At 35.3% G+C, this 13,019-nt stretch overlaps 1 protein-coding gene across 2 annotated transcripts in view; it reads right to left on the minus strand.

Annotated features, from left to right (window-relative positions):
• Window positions 1-1,890: 1,890 nt before the first annotated feature.
• The window catches only part of Atg10 (autophagy related 10), a 273,170-nt gene continuing 262,041 nt past the window's right edge, over window positions 1,891-13,019 (minus strand). For both annotated transcript variants that reach the window (XM_076856054.2, XM_076856056.2), the window contains exons 6-8: window positions 6,009-6,106; window positions 5,238-5,353; window positions 1,891-4,899 (exon numbers count right to left, since the gene is read on the minus strand). In XM_076856054.2, the coding sequence (XP_076712169.1) occupies window positions 5,242-5,353; window positions 6,009-6,106 (210 nt within the window). In that variant the 3' untranslated portion in view covers window positions 1,891-4,899; window positions 5,238-5,241. The remainder of the gene's footprint in view (window positions 4,900-5,237; window positions 5,354-6,008; window positions 6,107-13,019) is intronic.

The following is a 13,019-nucleotide window of genomic DNA, read 5'->3' on the forward strand; positions in this document are numbered from 1 at the left end:
AAGGGAGCTATCAGTGGAGGCTGCTGTGGTGTCCAAGATGGCTTTGTGTGTTATGCTTGAATTCGGGACCCCCAAAAGACCACCAGAGACCCAAGATCGATGTAAGCAGCAAAGAGGTGTTTATTGCGAGCTACCTCGGTCCTCCGCGCACACACACACAGCAACTGGTGACGCTCAGAGGCCTCGAGCCCAGGGTTTGCAGCAGTTTTATACATTCTTTGGAGAAACAGAGACCCCCATGTACATCATAGCATCTCTTAGCAAATCATCACATACCCACATACCGTGGGAAAATCAAATAACAACTCTAAAACATGATTAGCACATTCGCTGGCGGGAACAAGTTAGGTAAGGGTGATTGGTTACTACAAGAGGGGGTTTCATTTGAACTGATTGGTTTAGGCCATGAGGGGTGTTTGTGCTGAACTACATGGTTTCCCAACATGTTATCAACTACCATAAACTACTGGGAGGGTCATCTGGCATCCCAGGAATTTCCCTGTCTCACGCTGATTGGTGGCTGCTAGGGGGTTGCTATGGTCCCCACCTAGCCTGAGTCAGGGACACCTGGCACAGCAGATCTCTTCTGTTATTTGTAGATAAACAACTTAGCAGGGTGGGAATGTGCCTAGGAGTGCTCTGTGGGTCTTTCCAAGGACAAAGGTCATGTCCCTTCCTTGGACAGGCTTTGCTCTGAGGTAGAGGCTGGTTTTTCATGTGGAAAAGGTGAACACATGGACCAGGCTGGGAACCCATGGAGAGATGTAGAGAAGAAAGCATTTCCGGTCAGGAACCAGGAGGAGCAAGGCTGTTATCCTTTATCAACGCTTATTCCCTGTAGCATTGTGTTGAGTATGAAACACATTCAGATTTATGTATTATTTGATTTTCTCTATGCCCTTGTCAGGTAAGCAAGATAGACATTGTGGTCTTTATTTTAGAGAAATAGTAAAAAACAACAACAAAGGAGATGAAGGAAATTGGCTCAAGTCACTCAGTTAGCAGCTAAGCAGACTGGGTCTAGTCCTCAGAACTTCTGCCGATTTTACAGACCCAACAGTTCAAGTAGGCCTCAAAGGACAAGTAAGTGAATTTCCCCGATGTACAAATGAGGAAACTGAGGACTCAAAACGCAAAGCAAATTTTCCAAGGCTACACAAAATCAGCCTTATTCTCCACTGAAGGTGCTTTGCGTTATATTAGCTGGAGAGGAAATGGAGAGAAAAAATTCTTTTATAACAGAGAAAGAATTTTGTCTCTTTGAGGAAACAAAAGATTTCCTAATTAATTTATTTATTTTAATTAGGCATATATGATAACAGAATGCATTTTGATTTACTGACACAATTGCAGCACAACTTTGAATTTCTCTGGTCGTACACAATGTAGGGACAGAGCATATGTGCAGCATATGTGTACCTAGGGTAATGATGACCATCTCATTCCACCATCTTTCCTGCCCCCAAGCACCCTCCATACTCTCCCTCCCCTTTGCCCAAAGTTCCTCCATTTTCCCATGCCTCCCCACTTCTAATGTTTAATTATTGATGGGGTAACAATCTGTTAGTACAGCTGCATTTTAAAAAAGGTAAATTTTTATCAATCAAGAAATTTTAAAAAAACATTTCTGAAAATGAAGTTGCCTAAGGTGATGGATCTATCTGGGGAAGGAAGTCTCCAAAATCTATATGCAGTCTTCAGAATTTGTATTGCCTCTGATGAAGTTTCAGGTCTTCATCAATCAGAGAATAAAAAGGTTTTGTTTTGTTTTTTAATTTAAAACAAAACTACCTTGGCCCAAAGGATAACTAGTATTTCCAGACACATACATAATTGGCTGGTGTATATATATATATATATATATATATATATATTTTTTTTTTTTTTTTTTTTTTTTACACCAGAAATGGCATGGCTTGGGAAATGACTTGCTGAGAAATCTGTGTTTACATTAGGGAAAGTGAGGAAAAAAAAATCCCTTGCAAAGTTGAAAAGATGTTAAATGGTAAATACTAAAATGCCCAGCAAGCATATAAACAGGCTCCTATTCTAGCATGAATATGTGCAGCTCAGCATTTTAAAATTTACTTTTAGCTTTTCTAACAGTTTGAATTAACCCCTTCTCTCCTCTGCTCTCCTTCTGAGAGTTCAGCCCTTAACCTGTATATGTGGATTAGGGGTTCTGTCATGGTCTTTCTTGAATCACCAGCAGTCAATCCCTTCACTCTAACAGTGATTCCCTATTTCATAAAGCCGTCTCTGACCCATACGAGTAGGCTACTACCTTAGTCCATTTTATGTTGCTATAACAAAATACTTGAGACTGGGTAATTTATAAGGAAAGAAATTCATTTGGCTCATGGTTCTGGAGGCTGGGAAGTCCAAGGTCAGGCTGCTATATCTAGAAAGGGCTTTGTGGTGCTTCAACTCATGTCAGAAAGTAGAAGATAAATCAGCATGTGCAGAAGAGCAGAGGGGACAAAGGTGGCTGACCTGCTTTATAGCAACCCACTCCTATGAGAATGAATCCAGTTCTGCAAAAAATCCATCAGTCTTTCTTGATAACATAGCCACTATTGAAAAGTCTCACCATTTCTAAACACCATTATATTGGGAGTCAAATTTCAACATGAAATTTAGAGGAGACAAACCATATTTAAACTATAGCAGCCACATGGTGAATAAATGCCCCCTAAATTTTCTTATTATTCATGTAAGACAACCCATGACTTATAGTTTTTGACTTTATGATGGTGTGAAAGGGACACACATTTAGTAGAAACCATACTTTAAATTTTGAATCATAATATTTTCCTTTGCTAGTGATTTGCATTCCAATACTCTCTCATTGACGCTCAGCATCAGCATTGAGCTGCATTTTCCTGTCAAACTTGAGATTATTGGATAAACAACCAATATTCTACAGGATACTGTGTTGCCAGGGTTGGAGGGACATTGTGTTTTGTGTTTTAGCATCTAATCATGTGTACATGATACCTAGCCATGTGTGTTTGTGAGATATTCAACATTTTTTTTTATACAACAGACTTTGTGTTAAGCTATCATGTTCTGCAAGTTAGGTGAACTTTAGACTTATGGTATTTTCAACTTATTACAAGTTTATCAGGATGTACCCTCATGGTAAGTTGAGGAGCATCTGTGATGCCCAGATGAACATTTGAAAGCAAGTTCACCTTGCATAAAATTGGAAAGGGCTTATTGGTAAGGCAAAATAATACCTATCAATGCCACAATAAAAGTAGGAGAGGTTATCCAAGTTTCCATCAGAATCACCCAGAGAGACTGTTTTAGAAGGTGGCCCTAGCATTTGTAACTGTAAACCATCCTCAGATAATTCTAAAGTACATCCTTTGTTGGAAGAAACTAATCTAGATTGTCTCAAGGGCCAACCAAAGTTTTCTCCTAATTTCAGTGCCTAATAAATTAAAATGAAAAACAAACAAATAAAAAATCCCCAACAAAAGAAGCAATTAAAACAGACAATGGGGGCTGCACTTGCCTAGCATGTGTGAGGCACTGGGTTTGATCCTCAGCACCACATATAAATAAGCAAAATAAAGATCCATTGACAACTAAAAAATGTTTTAAAAACAAACAAACAAACAATGATGTACCATTGTGAGTGCTCGGGTGTGTATGTGTGTGTATTTGTGTGTGTGTGTGTTGCTGGGGATGGAACCCAGGGTCTCACACATGCTAGGCAAGTGCTTTACCACTGAGACCCATCCCCAACCCCAAGGTTTATCTTAATATCTTACTGTTAAAACTTATTTATAAACTGAGTGAATAACAATTAATTATAAGAAAGGTGAACACTGGATGAATATTTGTATAATACTTTCCAATATTTTCTCATGCATTAATAATCTTACTTGGTTCTCACAGAAACCTCTGAGTTAGCTTATTTTCTTAAAAAGATGAAGAAAATAAGTCTCAGGGATATGGAGATTTGCACAAAAAGCTCCCTACTGCAGTAGAGCAATTATGGATTTGAGAATTGGAGAGACAAAATGAATATTGTTTTATTACTATAGGTAAAATATTTAATGTTTAAATATTTCCTATAGCCTTAAAAAACTTCTAATCTATACCATCCTTTGCTTGTTAAAGCACATTACTTCACTTATAATAAACTATTGTGGCTGGGTACAGTGGCGCACGCCTGTAATCCCAGTGGCTCAGAAGGCTGAGGCAGGAGGATCATGAGTTCAAAGCCAGCCTCAGCAATAGTGAGGTGCTAAGCAATTCAGTGAGACCCTGTCTCTAAATAAAATACAAAATAGGGCTGGGGATGTGGTTCACTGGTCGAGTGCACCTGAGTTCAATTCCTGCTGCCCCAAATATTGTGCTTTTTCTTTAATCTGTTTCTCTCTCTCTCTCTCTCTGAATAAATTAGAAATAATTAATTTTTTCCTGAATTTGATTATGGGAGAATAATTTAGGAAAGGTTATTATGTTTATAAAAGTAGTTTTCAGGAACATATATATCCTGTACTTTAATTTTCATCACATTATATTAAAATGAATGCATAAGTATATTTCTCCATCAATCTTCATATCAGAAAAAGGAATGTGAAGTGCTTAGCCCAGAAAAAAATGACTTGTCAGTGCCTCAATGATGTCAGGATTTATAGTATTACTGAACTAGATTCATTTTTTGTTATTTACAGTGATTTGTATCTTTGACATGTTTTTTCTAAACATTCAGTATATCAAATATCAGTTGCCACAGACATTTTTTTCCTGGGGAAAAAAAATTTCCATATCAAATCTTGGCAATGTGGAATATTGCACAGTTTTGGTCTCATTAAAACCAGGGCTGGTCAGGTAAACTCTTGATGCTCTTCATGCCACAATCTGTAAAGTCAATAGAAGAATCTGAAAACAAAAACAAAACAAAAACCAAGAGAATAAAAACAAAACAAAACAACAACAACAAAACACACTGTTGACTGAGCAATAAATGATTATTTCAAGAATATCAGTGCTATTATAAAACTGTCTACACTTGTAGCTGGTTGAGTGCTACTTACAAGAAAATAAAATGCTTCCTAAACAACTGGGTAGGGCATTGTTGGAGAACTAAAGAACAAACCAGTGTTCAGCCCATTAAAGATGAAAACAAACTTTCCAGATAGCAGGGATGTATCTAAGTGCAAGAGAAGCACCAGAATCTTTCTAACAGCAAAACATGAAATTAAGGCTTTTCTTTTTACCTTGTCAAAGGGCATTTGACTCATCCTGAGAAGTTGCTATGGCATAACTGAGAGGAATATTGAGCCCAACAACCGGCCCTACTATGCTCAGCCATGATGTAATATAGTTGATGTTCCTAGGAAACAAGAGAAATATGGAAAATATTAATATTTTCATTGTCATTTTTGCATGAATGGTGGAAAAGCAGTTAGTCACTGACAAGAACAAAAATGAGGCTTTCTTTAAGGAGGAGTGCCTACCTGGAATTCCAGCATTTCTGAATGCCAGACCCATTATTTGACAAGAATTAGAAGTCCATAGAGGATGTTAGAATCTCTCACTAAGGAAGTTGAAGGACAAGATAAGCAATGGGGTTCCTGACTCCCCTTGATTACTCAAAATTTACACCTGAAATTCACAGCATTTATTAAGGCAACAAACTTCAGTAATTAGGAACATGGTTTTGAGGCAAAAATGTTTTGGATTCAAATTCCAGTTCTACCACTTAACTAGCTTCGTGACCCTGGCAGAGTTTTTAAATTCCTTTGTGTTTTAGTTTCTTTCTCTGTAAACTGAGTAATATAATGGCACTTAGTTCATAGGGATGTTATAAAAGTCCAATGTGTTAATATCTCTAAAGCTCTTAGAACAGCACCTAGCATATAGTAAAAATCAATGTTTTAGTCATTATTATCATATTTCTGTTTTAGCCTAGCTTTTGGAGTTACAGAAAAAGATTTACACTTTTAAAATCAGAGTAGGGGCCAATGTATCTTAAGGGTATTTCTTACCTATTGATTTTCTGAGAATTCTTTAATACAGGAGCCATGAATTCATTAGTCTTGCAGGGATGAAGTACAAAAAAGGGTTGCCCAAGTATTGGATGTTCCTGTAAGAACAAGAGTTGGTCCAGAATTGTCACTGAGGGTTACTTTGAAAAAGTTACGGTATACCTTATATACAAACAGATATACGATAAATTGTGGTACAAAGGTGTATTAATAATTGTAATGCAAAAAAATAAGAGAGCTCATATATAATGGCATAATTTGGCATGAACATACTTTATGTACAGAGTTATGAAAAATTGTGCTGTGAATGGATAATTATGAATGTAATTCATTCCACTATTGTCATGTATGTAAGAAAGAAAAAAAATGAAAAAGTTACAGTAGATAATCTGGTTTACTTCTTCAAAATGAAGGGTTGTCTTGAATTCCAAGTTACTGAATTAGCATACAGGTTGATTTCCTATTTTGAAATATAATTTATAATCCAAATGTGAGAGGTTGGTGAGAATGAAAATTCATTGATAAAGGAGTATTGTCAAGAATAGTGAGGCACATGGATTTACAAACTATAGATAATTTTTTTTTTCAGTTTCCTCTGTTTGTTGGCTAACCTATCTTTTTGGACTGCAATTCTCTTTTAGTTTGTTTTCAGGGATGTCCAGGAAGCCCAGTATCTTGACTATGCATTTCACTCATCTATGTCAATGGTAAAGGAATCAAAATCATCCCCTACTCTCAATTTCTCTTTTCTGTTTATTTCCTTGGTTTCTCCCAAGCTTACAGGCTGTTCCTATATGCTAAAATCTCATATGATATAACTCCATTTCCTTTATAAAAGAATAATTGGATATAAAATATAGGTTAGACTGCTGCTGGTTTTGAGATGGCCATCATTTAGTAAGCAATAGGAAGCCCTAAAAGGAATCTGAGAAGAAAAAGAGAAATGTATTAATAAAATATTCAAAGAAACACTGGCTTAAAACTTCCAAACTTTGATAAAAACACTAATCTGTGGATCCCAAAAGCTCAATATACTCTAAGTAGAAACAGATATCCACACCTAGACTCATCATATTCAAATTACTAATGGTCAAAGACAAAGTCTTTGCGTGTGTGTGTATGTGTGTGTGTTGTGTGTGTGTGTGTGTGTGTGTGTGTGTGTATTTTATTTAATTTTGACTTTAAATAAGCAAATTTGGAATTTCAAAAAACACTTTGGATTCAACACATACATATGCAATTCACCAAGACTATAATTTTTGTATTTTCCTTACTTTCAGAAAAAAGGCTAAATAAAGATTAGATACAAACATATAATATTAATCTGAGTGTACAGAGGTATTTATTTAAATCATTTCTCTTTCATTTTTATTACATTTTTTGAGTTTTTTTAAATTTATATATGACAGCGGAATGCATTACAATTCTTATTACAAATATAGAGAACAATTTTTCATATCTCTGGTTATATACAAAGTATATTCATACCAATTTGTATCTTCATACCTATACTTTGGATAATAATGATCAGCACATTCCACCATCATTAATAACCCCAAGCCCCCTCCCTTCCCCTCCAACCCCTCTGCCCTATCCAGATTTCATCTATTTCTCCCATGATCCCTCTCCCTATCCCACTATGAATCAGCCTCTTATATCAGAGAAAACATTCAGCATTTGTTATTTGGGATTGGCTAATTTCACTTGGCATTATATTCTCTAACTCCATCCATTTACCTGCAAAAGCCATTATTTTATTCTCTTTTACTGATGAGTAATATTCCATTGTGTATATATGACACATTTTTTTTTATCCATTAATCTATTGAAGGGCATCTAGGTTGGTTCCACCGTTTAGCTATTGTGAATTGTGCTGCTATAAACATTGATGTGGCTGTGTCCCTGTAGTATGCTGTTTTTAAGTCCTTGGAGTATAGACGGAGGAGAGGGATAGTTGGGTCAAATGGTGGATCTATTCCCAGATTTCCAAGATATCGCCATACTGCTTTACATTTTGTCTGCACCAATTTGCAGTCCCACCAGCAGTGTATGAGTGTACCTTTTCCACCACATCCTCTCCAACACTTATTGTTGTATATATGCATAATACCTGCCATTCTAATTGGAGTGAGATGAAATCTTAGAGTAGTCTTGATTGCATTTCTCTAATTGATAGTGATGATGAACATTTTTCCATGTAATTGTTGATTGATTGTATATCATCTTCTGAGAAGTATCTGTTAAGGTCCTTGGCCCATTTATTGATTGGGTTATTTGTTTTTTTTGGTGTTTAGCTTTTTTAGTTCTTTATATATCCTAGAGATTAGTACTTTATCTGATGTGTGAAGGTAGACATTTGCTCCCAAGATGTAGGCTCTCTATTCACCTCACAGATTGTTTCTTTTGCTGAGAAGAAACTTTTTAATTTGAGTCCATCCCATTTGTTGGTTCTTTTTTTTTTAATATTTATTTTTTTAGTTTTTGGCGGACACAACATCCTTGTTTGTATGTGGTGTTGAGGATCGAACCTGGGCCGCACGCATGCCAGGGAGCGCACTACTGCTTGAGCCACATCCCCAGCCCATTTATTGATTCTTGATTTTAATTTTTGTGCCAAAGGAGTCTTATTAAGGAAGTTGGGGCCTAATCCCACATGATGGACTTTAGGGCCTACTTTTTCTTCTATTAGACACAGGGTCTCTGGTTTTATTCCTAAGTCCTTGATTCATTTCGAGTTAAGTTTTGTGCATGGTGAGAGATAGGAATTGAATTTCATTTTGTGGCGTATGAATTTCCAGTTTTCCCAGCAACATTTGTTGAAGAGGCTATCTTTTCTCCAATGCATGTTTTTGGCACCTTTGTATAATATAATATAATTGTAATTTTTTGGGTTAGTCTCTGTGTCCTCTGTTCTGTACCATTGGTCTACCAGTCTGTTTTGGTGCCAATACCATGCTGTTTTTGTTACTATTGGTCTGTAGTATAGTTTAAGGTCTGGTATAGTGATGCCACCTGCTTCACTCTTCCTGCTAAGAATTGTGTTAGTTATTCTGGGTCTCTTATTTTTCCAGATGAATTTCATGATTGCTTTTTCTATTTCTATGAGGAATGTCATTGGAATTTTGATTGGAATTGCATTAAATCTGTATAGTGCTTTTGGAAATACAATCATTTTGATAATATTAATTCTGTCTTTCCAAGAGCAAGATAGATCTTTCCATCTTCTAAGGTCTTCTTTGATTTCTTTCTTTTGGGTTCTGTAATTTTCTTTTATTTTATTTACTGATTTTTTATTTATATTTGACAGTGGAATGCATTACAGTTATTTCACATATAGAGCACAATTTTTTCATATCTCTGGTTGTATACACAATATATTCACACCAATTCGTGTCTTCACAATTGTACTTTGGATAATAATGATCATCACATTCTACCATCATTAATAGCCCCATGCCCCTTCCTTTTCCCTCTAACTCCTCTGTAATTTTCATTATATAGATTCTTCACCTCTTTCATTAAGTTGATTCCCAAGTATTTTATTTTATTTTATTTTAGGCTATTGAAAATGGGGTAATTTTCCTCATTTCCCTTTCTGAGGATTTGTCACTGATATACAGAAATGCATTTGATTTATGGGTGTTGATTTTATATCCTGCTATTTTGCTGAATTCATTTACTAGCTCTAGAAGTTTTCTGGTGGAAGTTTTTGGATCTTCTAGGTATAGAATCATTGTCAGCAAATAGTGAGAGTTTGAGTTCTTCTTTTCCTATCCATATCCCTTTAATTTCTTTCATCTGTCTAATTGCTCTGGCTAGTGTTTTAAGAACTATGTTAAATAGAAGTGGTGAAAGAGGGCATTCCTCTCTTGTTTCAGTTTTTAGAGGGAATGCCTTCAAATTTTCTCCATTTAGAATGATGTTGGCCTGGGGCTTAGCATAGATAGCCTTTATGATGTTGAGATATGTTCCTGTTATCCCTAGTTTTTCTAGTGTTTTGAACATAAAGGGGTGCTGTATTTTGTCAAATACTTTTTCTGCATCTATTGAGATGATCATATGATTCTTATCTTTAAGTCTACTGATGTGATGAATTACATTTATTGATTTCCTTATGTTGAAACAACCTTGTATCCCTGGGATGAATCCCACTTGATTGTGGTGCACAATCTTTTTGATATGTTTTTATATTCGATTTGCCAGAATTTTATTGAGAGTTTTTACATCTATGTTCATTAGAGATATTGGTCTGAAGTTTTCTTTTTCTTTTCTTTTTCTTTCTTTCTTTCTTTCTTTCTTTCTTTTTTTTTTTTTTGATGTGTCTTTGCCTGATTTTGGAATCAGAGTGATATTTGCCTCATAGAATGAGTTTGGAAGTGCTACCTCTTTTTCTATTTCCTGAAATAAATTGAAGAGTATTGGTATTAGTATTGGTATTAAAGATCTTGTAGAACTCGGCTGTATATCCATCCGGTTCAGGGCTTTTCTTGGTTGGCAGACTTTTGATGGTGTCTGCTATTTCATCACTTGAAATTGATCTGTTTAAATTGTGTATATCATCCAGATTCAATTTGTCAATGCCTTCAATATTTTCTATTTTATTGGAATATGTTTTCAAAATAATTTCTAATTATCTTCTGTATTTCTGTAGTGTCTGTTGTGATATTTCCTTTTTCATCATTTATGTCAGTGATTTTAGTTTTCTCTCTCCTTCTCGACAAAATCTTAAAAGAAGCATAAGATAAAATACTCCTCACATGAAAAGGAATAACACAACAGTGGCTGCTTTCACATCAGTTCAGAAGGCAGCAGAGCAACATATTTGAGGTGCCAGAATAAAAATTCAAACTATAGCTGAGAATTATATATCCAGCAAAACTATCCTTCAAAAAATGAAGTCAATATGAATATATACCCAGGAAAATAGATTTACTTGCTGGTAGATCTGCCTTATGAAATTTACCAAAGGAAGCCAATAAATATCAGACGATAACTAAAATCCATAAGAAAAAAATGAAAGCCTTATAAATGGTGAATAAGAATTGTTGAGAGCCACAGTTTAGTCAGAATGATGCCTGGCATTTTGCTAGAGGGAATGGAGCAGGGCGGCTCCGCCCTAATCCCAGAGCCGCCCTAATCCCAGGAGCAGGGTCATCTTTCAACCATTCCCTCTAATTTTAGTCATTCCAACTAAATTGTTTTCTTCCCATAGTTTCTTTTAAAGACACATGATTATACAAGCAAAAATTATAACTGTATGTGTTTATAATGTACATGGACATGATATATACAACAGAAAGAGTACTAAGGAAAGTTGCTATATGTTAGCAGAATCAAGTCCACATTAAGTTGTGCTTTCATTGCTACAATGCTTGATAAAGAAAACATGAGCAATCAATCAAGAATGTTGATTTTGAGAACATTTGAATCAAAAAACTTCTGTTTCTTGTGAAATAAAATCTTTAAGTTTGCTGTTAATCATGACCACTATTATAGCAATGTGTCAAAAGCATCCATCATTAATTACATGTTTAAATCATTCATGGTTCAATATCCAAAACTTCTTAGTTGTTTCTCTTAGTTGTCACAAATTAACCAAATCATTAATTAATTTTCTAATACAGAGAATTAAATGTTTTTTTGAGATGGAGTTTAACTATGTTGCCCAACTGGTCTACAATTTCTGGGATCTAATGACAGTCTCCTGGATAGCTGAGACTACAGGCATGAACCACCACACTCGGTTCAAGAATTAATTTTTCAAACACTCAAAATAAATTCTTGTCTCTAAATACAGGTGTATCCTTTATCCAAAATGCTTGAGACCAGAAGTCTTTCAGATTTTGGAGTTTTTGGATTTGGCAGTATTTTCACAGACTTTGTCAGGTGAACATCCCTTAATCCAAAAATCCTAAATCCAAAATGCTCCAAAATCCAGAACTTTTTCTTTAAAAATTTATATATATATATATATTTAGTTGTTGATAGACCTTAATTTTTATTCATTTATTTATATTCAGTGCTGAGAATCAAACCCAGTGCCTCACATATGTCAGGCAAGCGCTTTACTACTGAGCCACAACCCAGCCCCAAAATCCAGAACTTTTGAATTTTGGAGAATCCTCATCCCATGTTTTTGGATTAGGAATCCTTAACCTGTATACAGGGTTTCTGAATATACAGCATTGCGTTATGAAGAACATAATATAATAATGCCCATAATATGTAGAAAAACATCAAATTTCCTCAGAAGTCATATATTCTCTCATTCACTCATTTAGCAAACGTTGAATCTTCTTGTCTGATAATTTTAAATTGATTTAAGCCCAACTCAAGGTGATGCTGTGGAAGTCACAGAATTCATAGTTAGCATAATGACCTGAGCCAATACTTAATTTTCAATGTATTCAATCAGCTGATCCTTAAAGCTCAGCTATTTGTATTCAGATCAACTAGAGTAGAGAATCCGCAAATAATTTGAGGAATGTGATCAAGTGTAGATAATCAATCTGGATAATATTCTCCCAAAGCCATTTTTTCTGCAATGGAGATTTTTTAAAGGTTTTTGCTATCAGGAAAAATGACTCATATTCAGACAGCCAGAGTCAGAGATGAAAATAATCTTTACTGGATTTAGAAATTATGTGGTGGAGTTAAAGAAAAATCTAAACTTCTACACCTGATTTAACATACCTTTTTCAGAAATGGAAGAACATCAAAACTGTCAGGATCTTTTTAGTGACATTTCTGAGATCAATTCCGGAGGTAAATTCATGTGAAAGTGCTACCATCTGCTGTCAGTACTAATGAACTGAGCAAATCTACGCTGAGAAAAATGTCCATGTGGAAATATACACAGCCAATGAACTGTGTTAGGCTTACAACTCAATAAACATTTCTAGTGGAACAAAGTTCTGCTAAATGGTTTTCCTTGAAAATAGAAATGATGGGTCAGATTTCTATCTCTGTAACTCCAGAGGAGTTATATAGGCACATTCCCTTATGAAATTT

The sequence above is a fragment of the Callospermophilus lateralis genome, chromosome 5 (genome assembly GCF_048772815.1).
Source record: "Callospermophilus lateralis isolate mCalLat2 chromosome 5, mCalLat2.hap1, whole genome shotgun sequence".
Classification (NCBI taxonomy): Eukaryota; Metazoa; Chordata; class Mammalia; order Rodentia; family Sciuridae; genus Callospermophilus; species Callospermophilus lateralis.